This window comes from Poecilia reticulata, linkage group LG21, assembly GCF_000633615.1.
Source record: "Poecilia reticulata strain Guanapo linkage group LG21, Guppy_female_1.0+MT, whole genome shotgun sequence".
Lineage (NCBI taxonomy): Eukaryota > Metazoa > Chordata > Actinopteri > Cyprinodontiformes > Poeciliidae > Poecilia > Poecilia reticulata.
The window spans coordinates 18654049-18670776 of NC_024351.1; the positions used below are offsets into that span (position 1 = coordinate 18654049).

A 16728-nucleotide genomic window follows, 5' to 3' on the forward strand; every position below is an offset into this window, starting at 1 on the left:
CAGAATTGGTTATTCTCAGTTGATGTGTTTCAATCTTTATTCCAATTTTTTTATAGACTTTATGACTTTTATCTTAACCTTTACTGTTTTTGGTGTTATTTTTAGGGATGTTTTTAATATTAAATATTAAATACTGCCTTACCATTGCACCACAATCCTGGTGTTCAGCAATTTGATTACAATTTTGTAAAAAAATATATATGTACACTGCTCAAAAAAATAAAGGGAACACTTAAACACTTAAGTGAAGACTTAAGTGTTCCCTTTATTTTTTTGAGCAGTATATTTTCAAAATAATTAAGTTGCACGTCAGCATTTTCTACATTGATATTGTCATCTGCTCTCCTGCAGAATTCTTAAAGAAAGTTCATGCAACAAACCTCAGGTGATGCGAAACTGTCTAATAAAATCTTCCTACTTCAAAGCGCACATAGTAATTGTAATACTAATAACATAATGTTCAGCATTATCTTACTTGCAGATACATTTCACAGCAGAGTTGATTATTCATTTAGTGCTGGGAAACTGGAGACAGAATTCCAAGTCTCGCCTCCTTCCCCCTTCCTGTTCGGAAGGTGTGGTCATGCGAAACGTGCCTGTCAGCATGTGAGGCCAGTGATTGTTCATGCAGTGTGGCAGCAGTGCAAATCCTGTCCTTCTTATTTGGATGTATTTGCATTTCGGTGTGTAAGTGGAGTCTTTTGCAGACTCTTTAAATGCAAAATAAGCAACTACATTTGCAAAAAAAAAAGCAGAAAAAAAACACTTTTTCCTTTCTTGTCTCAACCTCCTAGATGGCGCTGTTGGACAGCTTAAAGGGCAAGCGCCCCCCCATCTCTCAACAGATTTACAATCAGAGAAGGGTAATAGAGCAGCATTAGGTGAGACTGGTTAGCCAATCAGTGTGTTTTAGTGGATGTCACACCGAAAGACACTGATGATAGCAGCTGATGATTCGATTTCTAACTCTTTCTAACACTCCTCTCAAGGTCGTGACCTCTGGTTTGGGATAATGGACGCTTAGCCTGGCCAGCTCTTATCATTGTACATGAAGGCCGCTGGCTGAGTGTCTCTCCATTCCCAGCCTGATGAAGCTGATAAGGACTCAGCACTAATAGGGTCAAAGCAGAGGGTTAGACAGAAAATATAGTCTAATCGGGCTTCAGCTCTTGAAAATGGCTGCAAAAATCCTTCTGATAAGATGGAAAATTATACCAAATTGAATGGAGAAGAAATCTAACTCCTAATCAGAGCTGCTGTTTGTCAAACGGATTAAGTCAGGTTCGGACACATTTTTTTTTTATGTCTGCGCCAAACCTTTTCTGACTTCCATAGTTCTCTGGCTTTTCTAAATCCATTTTTTTTTAAGTGTAAGTGGCACAACCAAGCACCAACTTATTCATACGTATTTTAATCCGATCAAGGAGTTTGTTGCTGATAGGCATCGAGAGAGAGAGATATCTCAAAAGATAAAACAGGACAGTGTAAAACAGGTAACATTTGTTTATAATTCTCTGCTTTTATTTGCAATTCATGAAATAAAATAGTATGCTGGGATTCATTTATATCCATTTTAATGATGAAAGATAAAATCCTTGTTGGAATTACAGCAATATAACCTTTCGTAGAGTTACAGATCAAATTAATTTTTTTGTTGCATATTTTGACTGGTATTTTGATAATTAATCGAGGTCGGAAGGCTTTTCTCGGCACTCTCTTAATTTTTAGCTCCTCTTTCAGATAATCTTTCATATTTAAGTCATGACTCTGGCTTGGCGGCTCCAGAACGTTATTATTACTTTTTGTCTAAAAGAAAAACTAAATCTGCAAACTGATAGAGCTCACCTTCGGTTTGTAGTTGTGACTGAACATTCCTCTAAGAGAATTTTTGGAATATTACAAAGTAACAACTTTATCCTCAAATTTATAGGATCAAATGTTCTCTGTTAAACCTCTCAGGCCTAACAGCAAAGAGATCTAACAGCAAAGAGAACTAAATGCAAATTGTGCGCTATGATTCTCAAGTGTTTACTTGTAAAGCGTTTTGAAAACCAGTTGTCGTTTTTTTCTTGACTTCACAGCTGCTTTGTCTCGCCCAGCTACGCCATGAACTCCCAGTAAAGCTGGGAGTTGTGGAGGAAATCAATATTGTCTCAAGGCATGGAAATCAAACATGTCTCCAAGTGGAGAGAAGATGGCGTCGGTAGGATTCTCAATTCCCATCAGGTATTAACTTCCTCCCGACTCACAGCCGGTAGTGACTTACATCACTCAGAGGCTCGCGTTAGGCGGCGACAGGCAGCCATAAAGCCCCTTTTGGTTTGGCAGTGATTCCTAAATGCCTTCCGTTCACACAAACATGTTTTCAAAAGATAAAATGATCTATTTGCTCTGTGTTGCATCATGATCTGAAAGCCAGCGAATGCTACTTTTCCCCTGTGGAGAAAAGCGTCGTGTAAAAAACAGAAAAAAAAAAAAAAAGAAGAAGAAATCTGCAATGTCTCCATGTCGCATCTGATTTGTTTTCCCGCAGTAAAACTCTAATGGCCTGATATTTCCTCATCACAGAACACCCATTCCCACTCTCTTTTGCAGTTTTCCTGCTTTGATGTCATCTAATGAAATTGCCAGGAGAACCGGTTCCTCCTCCCATTCCCCCTGACAGCGCATTAGGAGTCGTCGCGATGGGAAGTCTTGGCAAGCAACCGTTTTTCCATACTTCAGTGGCATCTAAAGTGGGGTAAGTAAGATGTGATGAAATAACAATAGCGCACCAGTAACCATAGTGATTAGCACGACTGTTCTCATCGCTATGAATTATGCTCGTCTGCATTCACATCCACAAGCCACATCCTGAGAAACGATCTGCTGCAATTGTCACCAGAAAGTATTCATACTCTGTCTGATTTTTTCTACTTTTTGATGTTTCCAATTTGTCCTCAAATTGATGTAAGCATAGTTCACTTTTTAATTATTTTTATATGATAATGTAGAAATACGTTTTTAGCTATTTTAGCAGCTTTATAAAGCTTACACACAAAAGGTATTTGGGCCATTTTTCAACATAATTTATTGGTCCATGAAAACACAGTTGCCGTCCCGTTTCAAGGTGCTTTGCAGTTTGATTTATTGATTCTAGTTTCATTCTTTAGTCTTTTTCTTTGATTAAATTAGCTTGGTTTCTTTCTTTCTTTTTTTAAAAACTTAATTCAGTTCTTCTTAGTCTAGTTTATGTTTACTTCTCCATTGTGTCTATTCTTTGTTATTCTTAGATTCATTTTCCTACTTTCCTTGTTTGTTCTCTCTCCTCAGTTTGAACTTCTGCAGGTTAACCGTTAGCTAAACTGCAAACGGTTTGCTAATTAACCTCGGGTTCTTGTTCCAGCATTCACCCTCACCTGAGTGAGTTTCTGCTGGCTCGTGCAGCAGAAATTTTCATTTGTGCCGCTTTCATTTCAAAGATATTAAGAAATGTTTCCAGAGGTCATGAAAGGTCAATCAGCCCACCACCAGGTGTTCTTTAGCTTCATAGCTTGGGCCTTTGTGACAGTGCGCAGATTCGTTTTTACAATCGAGTTTACTTTTTCCATTGTAATTCAGCGTGAGGCTTTGCTCCAATGTTCAAATTGAATCTGTCAAACTTGCATCCTGTGCCAGCAGCACACACCTGGGCAGCTTGTCTTTCCGGCTGTCACTCAAACATGTTCTCATCATTAGTTCCTCTCCTGTGCATATGCAGGCCAGGACTCATTCATCAATATACGAGCAGCTCAGAGGCGCACAGTGTGGCTGTGTCTCTCTGCGAAATAGTCTGCCTGTCAAGTCTGTCTATCATGCTTGCTTGACCCACGACCTGGAAAGAGGAAGTCTCCGGTGTGGATAATCTCTCACGGAGGGAAGAATTAGACAGGTGTAACAATCTCTAATGGCGGAGAACAGGAAGAACTTTTCTATGCCTGCTATTCATTGCTTATATGGTCTCAACAACCAACACAGCAAAATTATTTGGCAATTCTCTCCTTTTATGAATCGAAAATTATTTGATTTGTCACATATTCCCTCCAATGTCCTCAGTTGTTTGTCCTTTCTGCTCTGATTCGCTCAGGGATCACAGTGTCACTCAAAAAATATTCACTGCCCGTCACTTTGTAAATTCAAATTTGACAAGGTTCAAAGGGAAAGGGTTATTGTAACTGATGTAAATTCAAATTCTTCAGAGTTCACAGATGTTCTTGTGATGGTGTATTAGGGTCATTGTAGATGAGAACATACGGAGTAAATTTCTGCCAAAAAACTATGAAATTTTGAGCATTAGTCTGAAAAATATTCTACAAACAGTTTTAAGATTTCTGTGATTCTAAACTTGAAAATCAGAATGTTTTCCAAAAGTTGAAATTTTTGGACGTGTGAAACTAAAATTTCCAAGTTTTTTCTTTTTCTAAAATATTTTTTCAAGCAAGTTTTGACTTTTCAAACTCAGAAATGTTCTTGTTTTTTCTAATAAATAAATAAATGAATACATTCAGAGATTTTTGGCAGAAAAAAAGACTTAAAGTAACAACTTAATACTACCTAAATTGACCCATTGTAGATTCTAAAACAGCGCAGGTGATTTATGTCATTTCAGATGGTTAATTTGATTTAAGTCCACACACATTTTGGGCAAAACATCTCAACACCATAATTCAACCACCACCTTGCAATACAGAAGAGATAAAGCTATGATCAGTAGTTGTTCTGTAGGCCAAATATGTCCAAAATAATTTGGTTCCTCCTGATCCAACAGTCTCTAAAGTGTTTTTTTGTTCTTAACTTGTTTGTAAAATTCGATCAGCCTCTTAAAGGTCAGCTTGTTGGAGATTTCTAACAATGGTTGACAGCTTATATGTCTCCTTTTTCCACAAGGGACCAACGGAGACCATCGGAGCTTTCCTTCATTATCAATCTAAGCCAATGAGCTTCTGAAAAGCTGAAATGTTTGTTTTAATCAGAAAGAATTCATCTGCATTGAAAAATGTGTGCAGTTAAATGATAAGTTGGCTTGCCGAAGGTACACCCATCATCCATCTAGATCCTAGATTTCATAATAGATCTAAAAAAAGAGAGACCTTTTAAAAACAATATTATACCCCCAACTACTACACTGTCTGCTTTTAATAGGAATCATGGTTTGTTTTTTTTCTTAAATAAAATTTGTCATTTAATGTAACAGGGTGAGTTGACTATTATTTTCATATTAAAGAAAAATAGCTAACAGAAGACTAAAGGAAATAAGATCTTGCTCTCTGCTCTGCTCACTCTCCTGCAGCAGCATGCGAACGTCTCTTATTGCCCTGCTGCCTCTGAACAGAGATATGACGGTGACGTATCACCAAAAAGACGACGCAAGACAAACTAAGCTCTCCTCCTCCTTCGACTCCAACGGGCAGAAAGCCGCGCTGCAGCGACTCAGTGTGGCTTAATACTTTTGGGTTTGTTTCCTTGTGGAGCCGAGATAAGGAGCCATCCATCACTGGCTTCCGTCCTCGACCTGAGGATTCCATTAGGGCCCAAACAATATGTTCACTGTTTACGTCGAGCCCGCGCGCACAAAGGCAGTGCCAAAGAACCAATTTCCTCTTACCTCATTGAATAAGGAATCTCATTCATCTTCCGACCGTGCCCATTTATAAAAAGCAGACGCGCTGAGTGGAGGCCCATTATCAAGCTGTCTTCGGCTGCCCGGCAACCAGCTGAGCACAAATGCAGGCTGATGGAGGAATGTCGGCTGTGCTCTTTGGAGATAGGAAGGCGGCTAAATGGGGAAGTTTGAGCGAATTGCGCTGAGTTAGGCTTTTTCCACAGAGGAGCCTTTTCTTCACACTTGCATCTCCAAAGCGTCTGCAACACTTATTATAAACCTTGTTATTCAGCCACCCAAAATGTGCCTCTTCGAGTCGATTTTCTTGTCAGATCGCCACAATCAACACCTGCAGTTTTTTTTTTTTAGTTTAGTTGCGGAGTGAATTTCCATCCTTTTTTTTTTCCAAGTAAAGAAGAGAAAATGTCGCATCTCAATAGATACACCCTTCACAGGAAGAATAAGCCACAAAACAATCATTTTTTGCTTGCTCACTGAGGGCCAGACACGTGTTTATTAATGGGAGGTTGAGTGGAAGGAAAGCAGTAGCTTCGAAAGGGTTGTGAGATAAAACACATTTAAGAATTTGTGGGAGATTTGCTAGGCGTCTAGTAGGTATGACTGAAACCTTCTTAATAAATCCAAAAATTGATCTTCATGTGACTGGAATAACTGTCCTGCCAAAACACCCACTTATGTTCAACCAGTTAACTGCAGCTGTTGATCTGAGGTGAAGTTGATGAATTTGAACATGTGGGTTCAAAGAATTAATCCCATCATGACAGTCTTATGCTTGACTCAAGTTTTCATGTTGGATTTTTAACTATGATTAGAGCAGTATGAAAAAAATCCCTTATTTATAACATGTTGTGCAGCATCTACAGTAGCTTTATTAGGAAAACATACTTTATTTTAAACAAAGGTTGCTAGTCAATTGCTATTATTCTCACGCCCCACAGAAGTTGCAGCCCTGAGCAACCGCCTATGTGGCCTACGCCAAGAGCTAGCACTGTGTGCATATGATGTTTGGATGTAAATTTGTGACTGTCTGACTTTATTTTTGTGTTATTCAGGGGTTTTTTTTCTCAGGGGACAAGAGGGAAACTGGAGAAAAATGCTGCCTGTGACTAAAAGTAGCAAAGAAACTGCTGCATGTTGGCTCATTTTTCTACCAATATGCAAAGGTTAAATAATTCTACAACAACCCTGCTGACACTGACTGACTTTCTGAAGGTTTTCTGTTAGAAGGGAAAAGAAAGAAGTCAGATGTGGAGTTTTTCTTCTGATCCAAGAGGTGGTTGCTGTACTCCATCTATTATTCATCTCTGAATAAAAAAAAAAAAAAAAAAAGAAATCTGTCTGTGAATTTCAATCCACCTGTCATGTCTCAGTAAAAAAAAAAAAAGGAAAAAAAAAAAGAGACATCAGATTTGCAGGATAGAGCTGATTGTAGGTCAGGGCCTTGATAAGAGGAGCATTTTGTTATAGAGCAGAGGCTTTCAACCTTCTTTCTAAGAGCGTTGCCCCAGGAAATACTGACGTTTTTTAAATACTCACTTACTAACAGATATCTTATAGCAAAGTGTCTTATAAAGGTACAAGTAGTACAAGAATTTAGGCATTGGAATAGAGGGGAAAGGTTTTGTGTCGGGTTATAAAAAAACCCATGTTCTTATGTGTCCAAGTTCAAAATTGTAGGAAAAAACATGCCAAAGGTTTCAGATTTTATTTTGAAAAAAAAAAAAAATGTGTGCTCCTTTGGTTTGATCTATTTCATAAAATACAAACAAAATACGTAGAAGTTTGTGTTTGAAACGTGATGAAGTTCAAGAAATAAAGGCAATGTATAAGTCAAAATGAAAGGTTTCCATCTTAAAGTTAAATAAAAGTCACATGATCAACCTTGACACCTCTGTCTGTGGCTTTAAATCTGTGACTGATCCTTATAGAGTGACTGTTTTCGGTTTACATTGTGTCAGCTGAGTGCTGTGCCTGAATCAATGCACAGTACACGGCCATGACTGTGCGAACACGTCACTCACACATCGCCTCTCGATGTTGACACAGTTTGAAGTTGCTGTTTCTCTACTGCTGCTTAAAGAGAGCCAATAAAACACAACAGTTAATTTCCAAACACTGGCAACTGAAGTAAACATCATGACGGCCTAACAGCCGTCTGCAGCCCGACCGAGGCGTGACGAGAGAGACGGCTCGGTGCGCAGTCTCCAGTCTGCTGGGCTGCGTAATACCATGGCGATGGCTTTCCAAAGCATGGAGAAAATAAAAGTGTCAGGCAGCATGAATCATAGTTAATTGGAATTAATTGAGCCAGCCGTAGTCCAATCATCACACAAATTGCAGAGTCCTTTCTTTTTAAAAGCAAAAAGTTTCAACTCCTTACAAGATGTAATCGATGGCTTCTGTGAAGCATTTCAGAGATTAAATCATCTTCTTAAGGAGCCTCACTGCACAGGAAATTATCAGAGTAACTGGAAGCTGATGTGACCATACTAATAATTACACAAATAATCAGTTTAAAAAAAAAGATTTTACTTGTAAGATTTTTTTTTTTTTTTACAAATGTGATCAACAAAGCAAAAAAAAAGAAAGAAATGTACTCAATAAGATCAAGTGTTATCACAGTATAAAATTAAGGCATAGAGCCTTGTAAGAAAAAATTGTGAGATGAAATATTCAAAACATAATTTACATATTTTCTCTTTTTTAATGCAGAAAAAGCAAACAATATCTTTAAGTTATTTTTTCAATCATAGGATTGTATAGCACAATAAATCAGAGGCACAGAGAGGCAGATACTGTCCCCCAAAAGCGCTGCAATCCAACCATATTAATTTGTAAGATAAATATTCATTTATATGTGAGTTTAAAAAGACTGTAGGTATACCTTTTATACATGAAAAAATTAAAAACAGAAATGTTTGTAAAAATATGCACATGATTGATTAAATACACAAATATGTAGTATAATGTGTCACTCAAAACATCAACTGATTATATTTTAAGTCTTTGCACAATAACATCAGTGGTTGTTAAATTATTTCATATTTTCCATTACTGTCAGTGTGGCTCATGAAATATACTGATTAGTTAGAATAGCTTGCCTGCAAATAATCACCTTTTGTGTAATGTGTAATAATTTGTGTAATAATGATAAATAAATAAATAAATAAATAAATAAATAAATAAATAAATAAATAATAACCGTCAATATTGAAATAGTCACACTTTAACAAAATAACGAATATAAATTATAACTACCAACTCCTACATTTATATATTTATTTCCTGACAACAGGAATGTATATTCCATTTCATTTAAATAATCATGTTTTAATGTACTCCTGTCCAGGGTGTGCCCCGTCTGACCGCTGAAGAAAGGCACCAGCTCCCTTCGCAACCCCATTAATTAATGGTGTAAGATAATGGATGGATGGAATGGACGTTTTAATGTAACGTATTGTTTGATTGTTGAATTTTGGCCCTGTTGCCACTCCATACATTTTCTGTTCGTATTTCCTGTTGTAGTCCGTCACTGCGCATGCCCAGTTAATCGGTAAGGAAGAAAGGAAAATGTCTCTTACGAGGTGAGTCCTTAAACAACTGAGCTTTACACCTTCATAAGCTAGTAAAATGTCATCTTTACGATCTGATTTGTGCTCCCCGTTATGCTGGTAGAACGTGTAGGGTTTTAAAATTCCAGATGTCCGCTATTCTTTTACTTAATTAATGCTATCGGCTTTAGCTGCGGCTAGCGAGTAAGACGACGGCTTAACGTGAACGTTAGCTTAGCATCACGCAGTAGCAGGTGGTTAAAAGTGATGTATTTCTATTTAACGCTATGTTTTAGTTCGACATAGCTATGGCTCATTGGTTTTAGCTATTTATTACAATATGTAACATGGTTAAATATAGCTCTTGTTGGTCTTCACCTTAAAAAAAAATGGAACAGTCGCAGGCGGCTAACGGTGTTGTTTGAATGCAGTATTTTGGCCTTTTTTTATATAACAGTAAAACTGACGAGGGTGTTTTATTTATTCTTTTCATTAGTAAAACTGTGGAGGTATGTGTTGTTTGTGAAGCTTTTTACCAGCCCCGACGCAGCTGTCGCAGGACCAGCTGGAGGCAGAGGAGAGGCTCCGGGCCCAAAAGTCCCACTCCACCGCAGTGGTGGCATCCCGCAGAGAGCCGCCTCCTTACGGACACAGAAAAGGCTGGGTGCCCCGCTCGCTTGAGGTGCGCACTTCCGAGTGTCCGATATGACACTAGGTTTCTCTCTGTGCTTGCCTGTAGTTGCGGCTGCTTTAATCAAACCCAGTAGTTTTATTATACGCTTGGAAGTCGTTGCAAACTTTTGAGTAATCTATATTTTGTAGGATTTTGGAGATGGAGGCGCTTTCCCAGAAATCCACGTGGCCCAGTTTCCACTGGAGATGGGCAGGAAGAAGAAGACATCCAATGCCCTGGCAGTGCAAGTGGATGCAGAAGGAAAAATCAAATATGACGCCATCGCAAGACAAGGCCAGGGGAAGGATAAGGTCTGTTAGCTAGCCGTTGCTAACAGATTTTGCTGTGCAAAACGTCTTCTGCTTTGTTGCAAAATCAAATGTCTTTCATCATTTCAGGTGGTCTTCAGCAAATACACAGACCTGCTCCCAAAGGAAGTTCTAAAAGATGATGCTCAGGAGCTCCAGAGGCCTGATGAGGAGGCTGTGAGAGAGGTACAGCGCTATATGCATCTTTTACCTGTCTGTCAAGAGCTTCAGCCAGGTTTCCATCAATTGTTTTAGTTGTAATTTTGTAATTTCTGCCATTCATGCATATAGAAGTATTTTTTTTCCAAGAGCATTTAAGTCTGCTATTAGAAAATATGATTGATTGCGTCTGTCCTGAGTTGCAGCCATCCAGGTCTGGATAGATAATCCTTCACCTGCCAATAGGTAGTGATGGCTTAGAAACGGTAAAAATAAATAAATAAATAAATCTTCTATCTGTTGGATTCTTCAAACCCTAATATATTAAACACAAGTTTGTTTTTCTGTTATTGATGCACTAAGTGGCCGGGTAATTTACAGGATTATCCTTTTGTTGACGTGGTTCTATGCTTTTAAAATTTTTTTCCCTAGCTGACGGAGAAAACTCGATCCGCCCTGGAGAAGCAGGTTTCTCAAAAGATCGCTGCCGCCATGCCTGTAAGAGCTGCGGACAAGCAGGCCCCTGCACAATACATCAGGTTTGTGTTTTAGTTGGTTGATGAGTCGCAACAATTTAGATTTGTCCTACATACGTTTAGGTTAACATTTAACGTTGATTAACATTTAATCAACGTTAAATGTTAATTTAACGTTGATTAAGATTGCAGTGGACCTAAGAAAAACTTAGATTATCTTCTGGATTACATTTTTTGCCATTTAACGGTACCCACATTTCATGTCATCAAACATGATGAAGCTTTGACATTCTATGATCAGTTATTAGATATTACTATCAATCTTCTTGGTCAATCAGGATTCACAAAGCAACATTACAACTAATTCCAGCTCATTCTAACTGCACCTGAATCATATTGAAGTTAAAGAAAACTTCATTGTGTTTTGCTCTGCAGACAGAGGTCACATATGTCTTAAGCAATCACCATTTTTTTGTACTAAAATAAACATTTGTTGTTTTTAACAAAGACCCATTAAAGCTGACTTACTATTGACATTATTTTATTTAGAAAACTTGATTTCTAGCCACAATGAAGTTGATCTCAGAAAGGCACATATATTGTTTATAAGAATCTAATGCACGCCGTTGCTGCATATTACAATAAAAATAATCATATTTCTGACTGCAGTCTCATAACTTCTTAAACAGCCTCAGTCTCCAAACAAAATCGTCCTGAACAATGAGTCTGGATTTCATTAAAATCATGTTGGTATTGCTTTAGAAGCTCTTCACATTACAGAATTTTTATATTTGTGACATTTACCTTAAAATGTAAATCTGCAACGTGTTGTTGCTTCGACACTCTCATGCTGCTGCAGTGTTTTCTCAGTGTTCTCCATTTGGCCCCAACTCGTGCGTCTCTTTTAAAGTCCAGCGTTTACGTCTGACATGAAACGTTTGCTTCTCTCCCCCTCTTTCAGATATACGCCGTCCCAGCAGGGAGTGGCTTTTAATTCTGGCGCCAAACAGAGAGTGATCCGTATGGTGGAGATGCAGAAAGACCCCATGGAGCCTCCTCGCTTTAAGTAAGCGCGCCTCCTCGCTTTAAGTAAAGCAACTGAAGCACGATGCTTCAGTTGCTTTTAAAAGCACAACTCTTTTTTTTTTTTTTTTCCTGAAGGGAAATATTAAATCTCTGTATGTAACTTGGATAAATTTGTGCTTCAGAATCAACAAGAAGATTCCCAGAGGACCTCCGTCACCGCCGGCCCCCGTCATGCATTCTCCTAGCAGAAAAGTAGGATTCGGTGGAAATATTCATCCTGCTTTTCAGCCGTCCAGGCCTAAATATGAATGAAAGTAGGATTGTTTTGGGACAGTTCTCCCTCTTTGTTCCAGATGACAGTCAAAGAGCAGCAGGAGTGGAAGATTCCTCCGTGCATCTCCAACTGGAAGAACGCAAAGGTAATGCCTTCTCTTCCCTCATTCAAACTGACACTGAGATTGTTTTATTTTATTGTTCTCTATCTTTTCCTGCTAATTTGATGTTTTCCTCCAGGGCTACACCATCCCACTAGACAAGCGACTGGCTGCTGATGGAAGGGGTCTGCAAACAGTTCACATTAACGAGAACTTTGCCAAGCTGGCCGAGGCTCTCTATATTGCAGACAGAAAGGTGACTTGTGATTAAAAGTGACAAGTTGTAAATATCTTATGTTTAAAAAAATGTACAGGGCCTTGCAAAGCTATTCATAACCCCTTGAATTTTCCATATTTGGTCATGTTACAACCACAAACGGGGACGTAGTTTGGCAATTTTTCAACGCTGTTTAAATTTTTTTCACCTCCATGTAAAATATTAGGCAAGAACGCAGCATGTAGTGTCATTTTTTTTTCTATTGCAGTATGGCAGATGATCATAAATTTAAAAAATGTATAATTATCACTAAATCCCAATGAGGTACATTAAAGTTTGTGATCACAGCACAGCAAAATGTAAAACAAAGTTCGGCGGGTGTGAATAGTTTCGCCAGGTGCCTCTATATGCAGCGAGCAAATGTTAACGCCGATGTCGCGATCAGGCCAGAGAAGCGGTGGAGATGCGAGCGCAGGTGGAGAAGAAGATGGCTCAAAAGGAGAAGGAGAAGAAGGAGGAGAAGCTGAGGGAGCTGGCTCAGATGGCCCGAGACCAGAGGGCCGGGATCAAGAGCCACGGCGATAAAGGTGGGCACCTGAACCGCGGCACGACTCGCACCGACGGGATGTTTTCTCACCCCTCGTTTTCTCCTCAGGCGGCGAGGACAGCGAGGCCAGGGAGCGTGACATAATCCGCCACGACAGGAGGAAAGACCGGCAGCACGACAGGAACATTTCCAGGGCAGCTCCCGATAAGAGGTGCTGGAAAACACTCTCTATACACACAGCGTGCGAAATCATCTTCTCTGTTCCGCACAGACTCTCATTCATTCTTGCTGAAATCACGCAGCGGTGACGGTGAAGGAGCAAACACAGCGCTGTAGCACTTCCATATCTGTAGGTTTTATGCATGATCAGTGTGTGTGTTAGGAATCCATTTGCTCTGTCAGCTTGTTTGGTGATGGGGAGGGGGGAGTCCCTGGACAGGTAGAGGAAGTGAAATTCACAGGGAAGCTCATGAGTTCAATCTGAAAATACTGTTTGCTGGAGGAGAGTCGACATTAAAAAGCACGCAAAATGTTTACACTTCAAAAAGAGCTTTTTGTAGCTCTTCCTTCTGCTGGTTTCTTCTCTTTTTAGCAAAAAAGTGCATAAGAAAATCCTCAGAACAGTCAAGCTTCTGGCTTTGTAATGATAACTTGCGCAATGAGTATCTTATTTATTAAAGGGGCGGTATTATATCAGATCGGCCTTGGTTTTGTAATTCTACATCGTTATTTTGCTCCCTCAAAAACTAGATTATTATTATTTTTTTTATGCATGTTTGGGAGATTGTTTAATCTGTGAAAAATTCCTGGCAGGCAGAAAAAAAAAACATCCAAGGAGATGCAGAAACTGTTCAACAATTCTTAAAAACAGGAAGGAGTGGTGAACCATTGTCTTCGAGGAAGAAATGTGTTTGAAAATAAAGGGTGAATGACTGCAGTGGGTGGTCACTTTTGGTGACATCAAGTCAAAGCAAGCAACAGTAGAACTTGGCACTGTATTTAAGAAAAAGTTAGAGCTTTTCCACACTATGTGAAGGGAATTCTAGAGATTGGAACCGAACAGCTGAATAGGCATCAGAAAGCTACTAATAGGGGAGGCTAACCGGAGAAAAGGGCTACAGTTTGCAAGGGAGCGTTCAGATTGGACTCTAGATGTCAGAAGGTCATGTGATTTTAACCGACAGTTCACAAAACAGTCGAGGAAATTCACACTTTACAATTTATTTAGAAGAATGTGTTTAGGGGAAGCAAAGTGCACTAGATGTGTTCAAAGTTAGCAAATTAGCTAAACAAAACAAGTTAGCTCCACTATTAGCATACTAGCAGAAGTGATTACACACATTGCATACAGTAATGCGTAATGTTCAGCTGTTGCTGACAGAGTAGCTGCAGTTTAACTTTGATTCATTGTCTTTCAACATACTGACATTTTCCTGGAGTTTTATTTACTTTATTTTCACGTTATTTGTTTACCTCCGATCACAACCTTAAGATCTTTCTGCTACTGATGGGGATCCTGCATATTGGACCCTCTGACATTAATGTTTCATCTCTTGTGTGTTTCCCCCTCAGATCGAAGCTCCAGAGAGATCAGGACAGAGACGTCAGCGAGCTCATCGCTCTGGGCAAGCCCAACCCTCGGACCACCAGTGAAGCTCAGTACGACCAGCGACTCTTCAACCAGAGCAAGGTTGAAGCGAATAAACACTTAAACTGCATGAATTCAGCCTCACGTTGACGATTTGCGCCCTTTTTTGTGCCAAAAAGAACTAAATTCTGCTTTCCCTTCCTGTTAAAATTGAAATCCAGCATAACTTAATTTGTAAAATATTCTATCATTTTCCTTTTTTTTTGAAGGGCATGGACAGTGGTTTTGCTGGCGGCGAAGATGAGACCTACAACGTGTACGACCAGCCGTTCCGCAGCGGCAGAGACATGGCCTCCAACATCTACAGACCCACCAAAAACGTCGACAAAGACGCCTACGCGGACGACTTCGACTCTCTTATGCAGAACAACAGGTAGCCTTTTTTGTTTTTTTTACTACTCAGTGCTAGGAGGTGACTCATTTTTCTTTCTCTGCACCCACAAACCCCTTCACCAGAACTCCTAATAAGGATAAATCATTTTAGTTAGTGTTTTTCTTTAAGAATAAGCAAATTAAATATCATCGAGCTATGAAAAAAACAATTAAAATTTCTTATTGATAACAAAAGCGACTGAAACTTTCCAACAATTCTCAGGATTGTTTAACTTTTTCATTATTTCTTTAATGAGAAATACTTCGTTGTGCATTCTGCTGACTTAAAAAAACCCCAAATTATTTTCCTTTTTTTTTCTGTGTGTGTGTGTCAGATTCGCTCCAGACAAAGAGTTCTCCGGCTCGGACCACGGGCAGAGGCGTGAAGGGCCTGTGCAGTTTGAAGAGGATCCCTTCGGTCTGGATAAGTTTCTGGAGCAGGCCAAACAGCACGGCGGCTCCAAGAGGCCGTCCACCAGCAACCGCTCCAAGGACGACTACCACGACAAGAAACGCAGAAAGGAATGAGAAGCCATTCATCCTACCCTACGGAATACTGTTGTTGTCAGAAATTATTTGTGCTTGATTGTAACATTTATGTCAGTTCAAGTGTTATAAAGGTCTATGAAATCTCCCCTGCTGTGCGGATACAACTGTTATTGACATTGAAATATGAATGTTACAATCGTGCACACATCTTTTTGACAGCTATTTTAGTCCGTATCTCTGAGGAAAGTCTGGAAACAGCATATTGGATGAGAGGTAATCAGATTCTCTGTGCCTCAAAATGTTGTACAATATAAGATTTATTTTTTTCTCCCTCTGGTGTCGTTAACACGACTCTTTTTAGTCTTTTGAGCAGTGATGATTGGACAGGGTAAACATAAAACCAACCGAGCGAAACCTTTGGAAGCCTGTAATTCAAGCCAGTGTTACTTCAGATCATTTCTGTAAATGTTCTTTGGAAATATTGTCCAGATGTTTTTTTTTTTTTTTTTTACATGAAACTTAGCAAGAACTGTTGCTGTCAATTTGTTTAGCTTCCTTCCTTTCTCTTTTTTTCCCTTCGACATCTTCCTGTGTTTTATTTAAAAGTATCTGCTTGATCACTGCCCAGCAGGTTTCTATCACTATCTAGAGAAACAAGCTTTATAAATGCTGTACATTGATAGCACTGGAATAAAATGCATATTGTGTTAACGTTTGGCTCACTTTGCTTTGTTTAGTAAAGTCTACTTTTCTCGTTATTTGGATTTTGACGCCAATTTTTCCAAATTTCATTGCGGGAAACTTTAATCAGGTTCGCTGCATCCTTATAAAGTCATAATGTATTTAAAACTCGGGCCTTAAATTGTCTTAAATTCATTTAAAAAGTGCTAGTTGGCTTTAAATACATTAATCAGAAGTCTTAAATTTTGTCGGCTCAATTCTTTTTTTTTTTTTTTTCTCGGACTTTTCTATCAAGTTAAAGTTTGAGTCACATGTAGAGATCTTTGTTCATTATCAGCTGTTACCAGTAGCTAGCTGCTAATATACATGTAATAGCTAACTAGCTAACTTTTATTTATTTTTTACATCTGAGCAAAGTGCAAGTTTATCACCAATTTATCATCTTTTGTACATTTCTGTCGCCACTCAGCTTTTAAACTTCATAACGGACTTTAAAAGCCTTTATTTTGGAGTTTGCGAAACTAGCAGAAACCCTGTTCATGTAACACATCAACCATCGGGATTAT

General features: G+C 39.0%; 1 protein-coding gene across 1 annotated transcript; it reads left to right on the top strand.

Annotated features, from left to right (window-relative positions):
- Positions 1 to 9151: 9151 nt before the first annotated feature.
- snw1 (SNW domain containing 1) lies at positions 9152 to 16192 on the top strand. The gene is made up of 14 exons (XM_008398234.2): positions 9152 to 9225; positions 9721 to 9874; positions 10015 to 10176; positions 10264 to 10359; positions 10765 to 10871; positions 11770 to 11874; positions 12017 to 12086; positions 12188 to 12253; positions 12348 to 12464; positions 12871 to 13012; positions 13081 to 13183; positions 14545 to 14662; positions 14830 to 14993; positions 15328 to 16192. The coding sequence occupies exons 1-14, from the start codon at positions 9212 to 9214 to the stop codon at positions 15518 to 15520; spliced, it is 1611 nt and encodes a 536-aa protein (XP_008396456.1). The 5' UTR covers positions 9152 to 9211; the 3' UTR covers positions 15521 to 16192.
- The last annotated feature ends 536 nt before the right edge of the window (positions 16193 to 16728 follow it).

Bases quoted from the DNA above. Each gene is read 5' to 3' on its own strand.
- snw1 (XM_008398234.2), top strand. The intron at 12,087-12,187 runs GTAGGATTCGGT...TCTTTGTTCCAG, and splicing joins TGCATTCTCCTAGCAGAAAA to ATGACAGTCAAAGAGCAGCA. The intron at 13,013-13,080 runs GTGGGCACCTGA...TTTTCTCCTCAG, and splicing joins CAAGAGCCACGGCGATAAAG to GCGGCGAGGACAGCGAGGCC.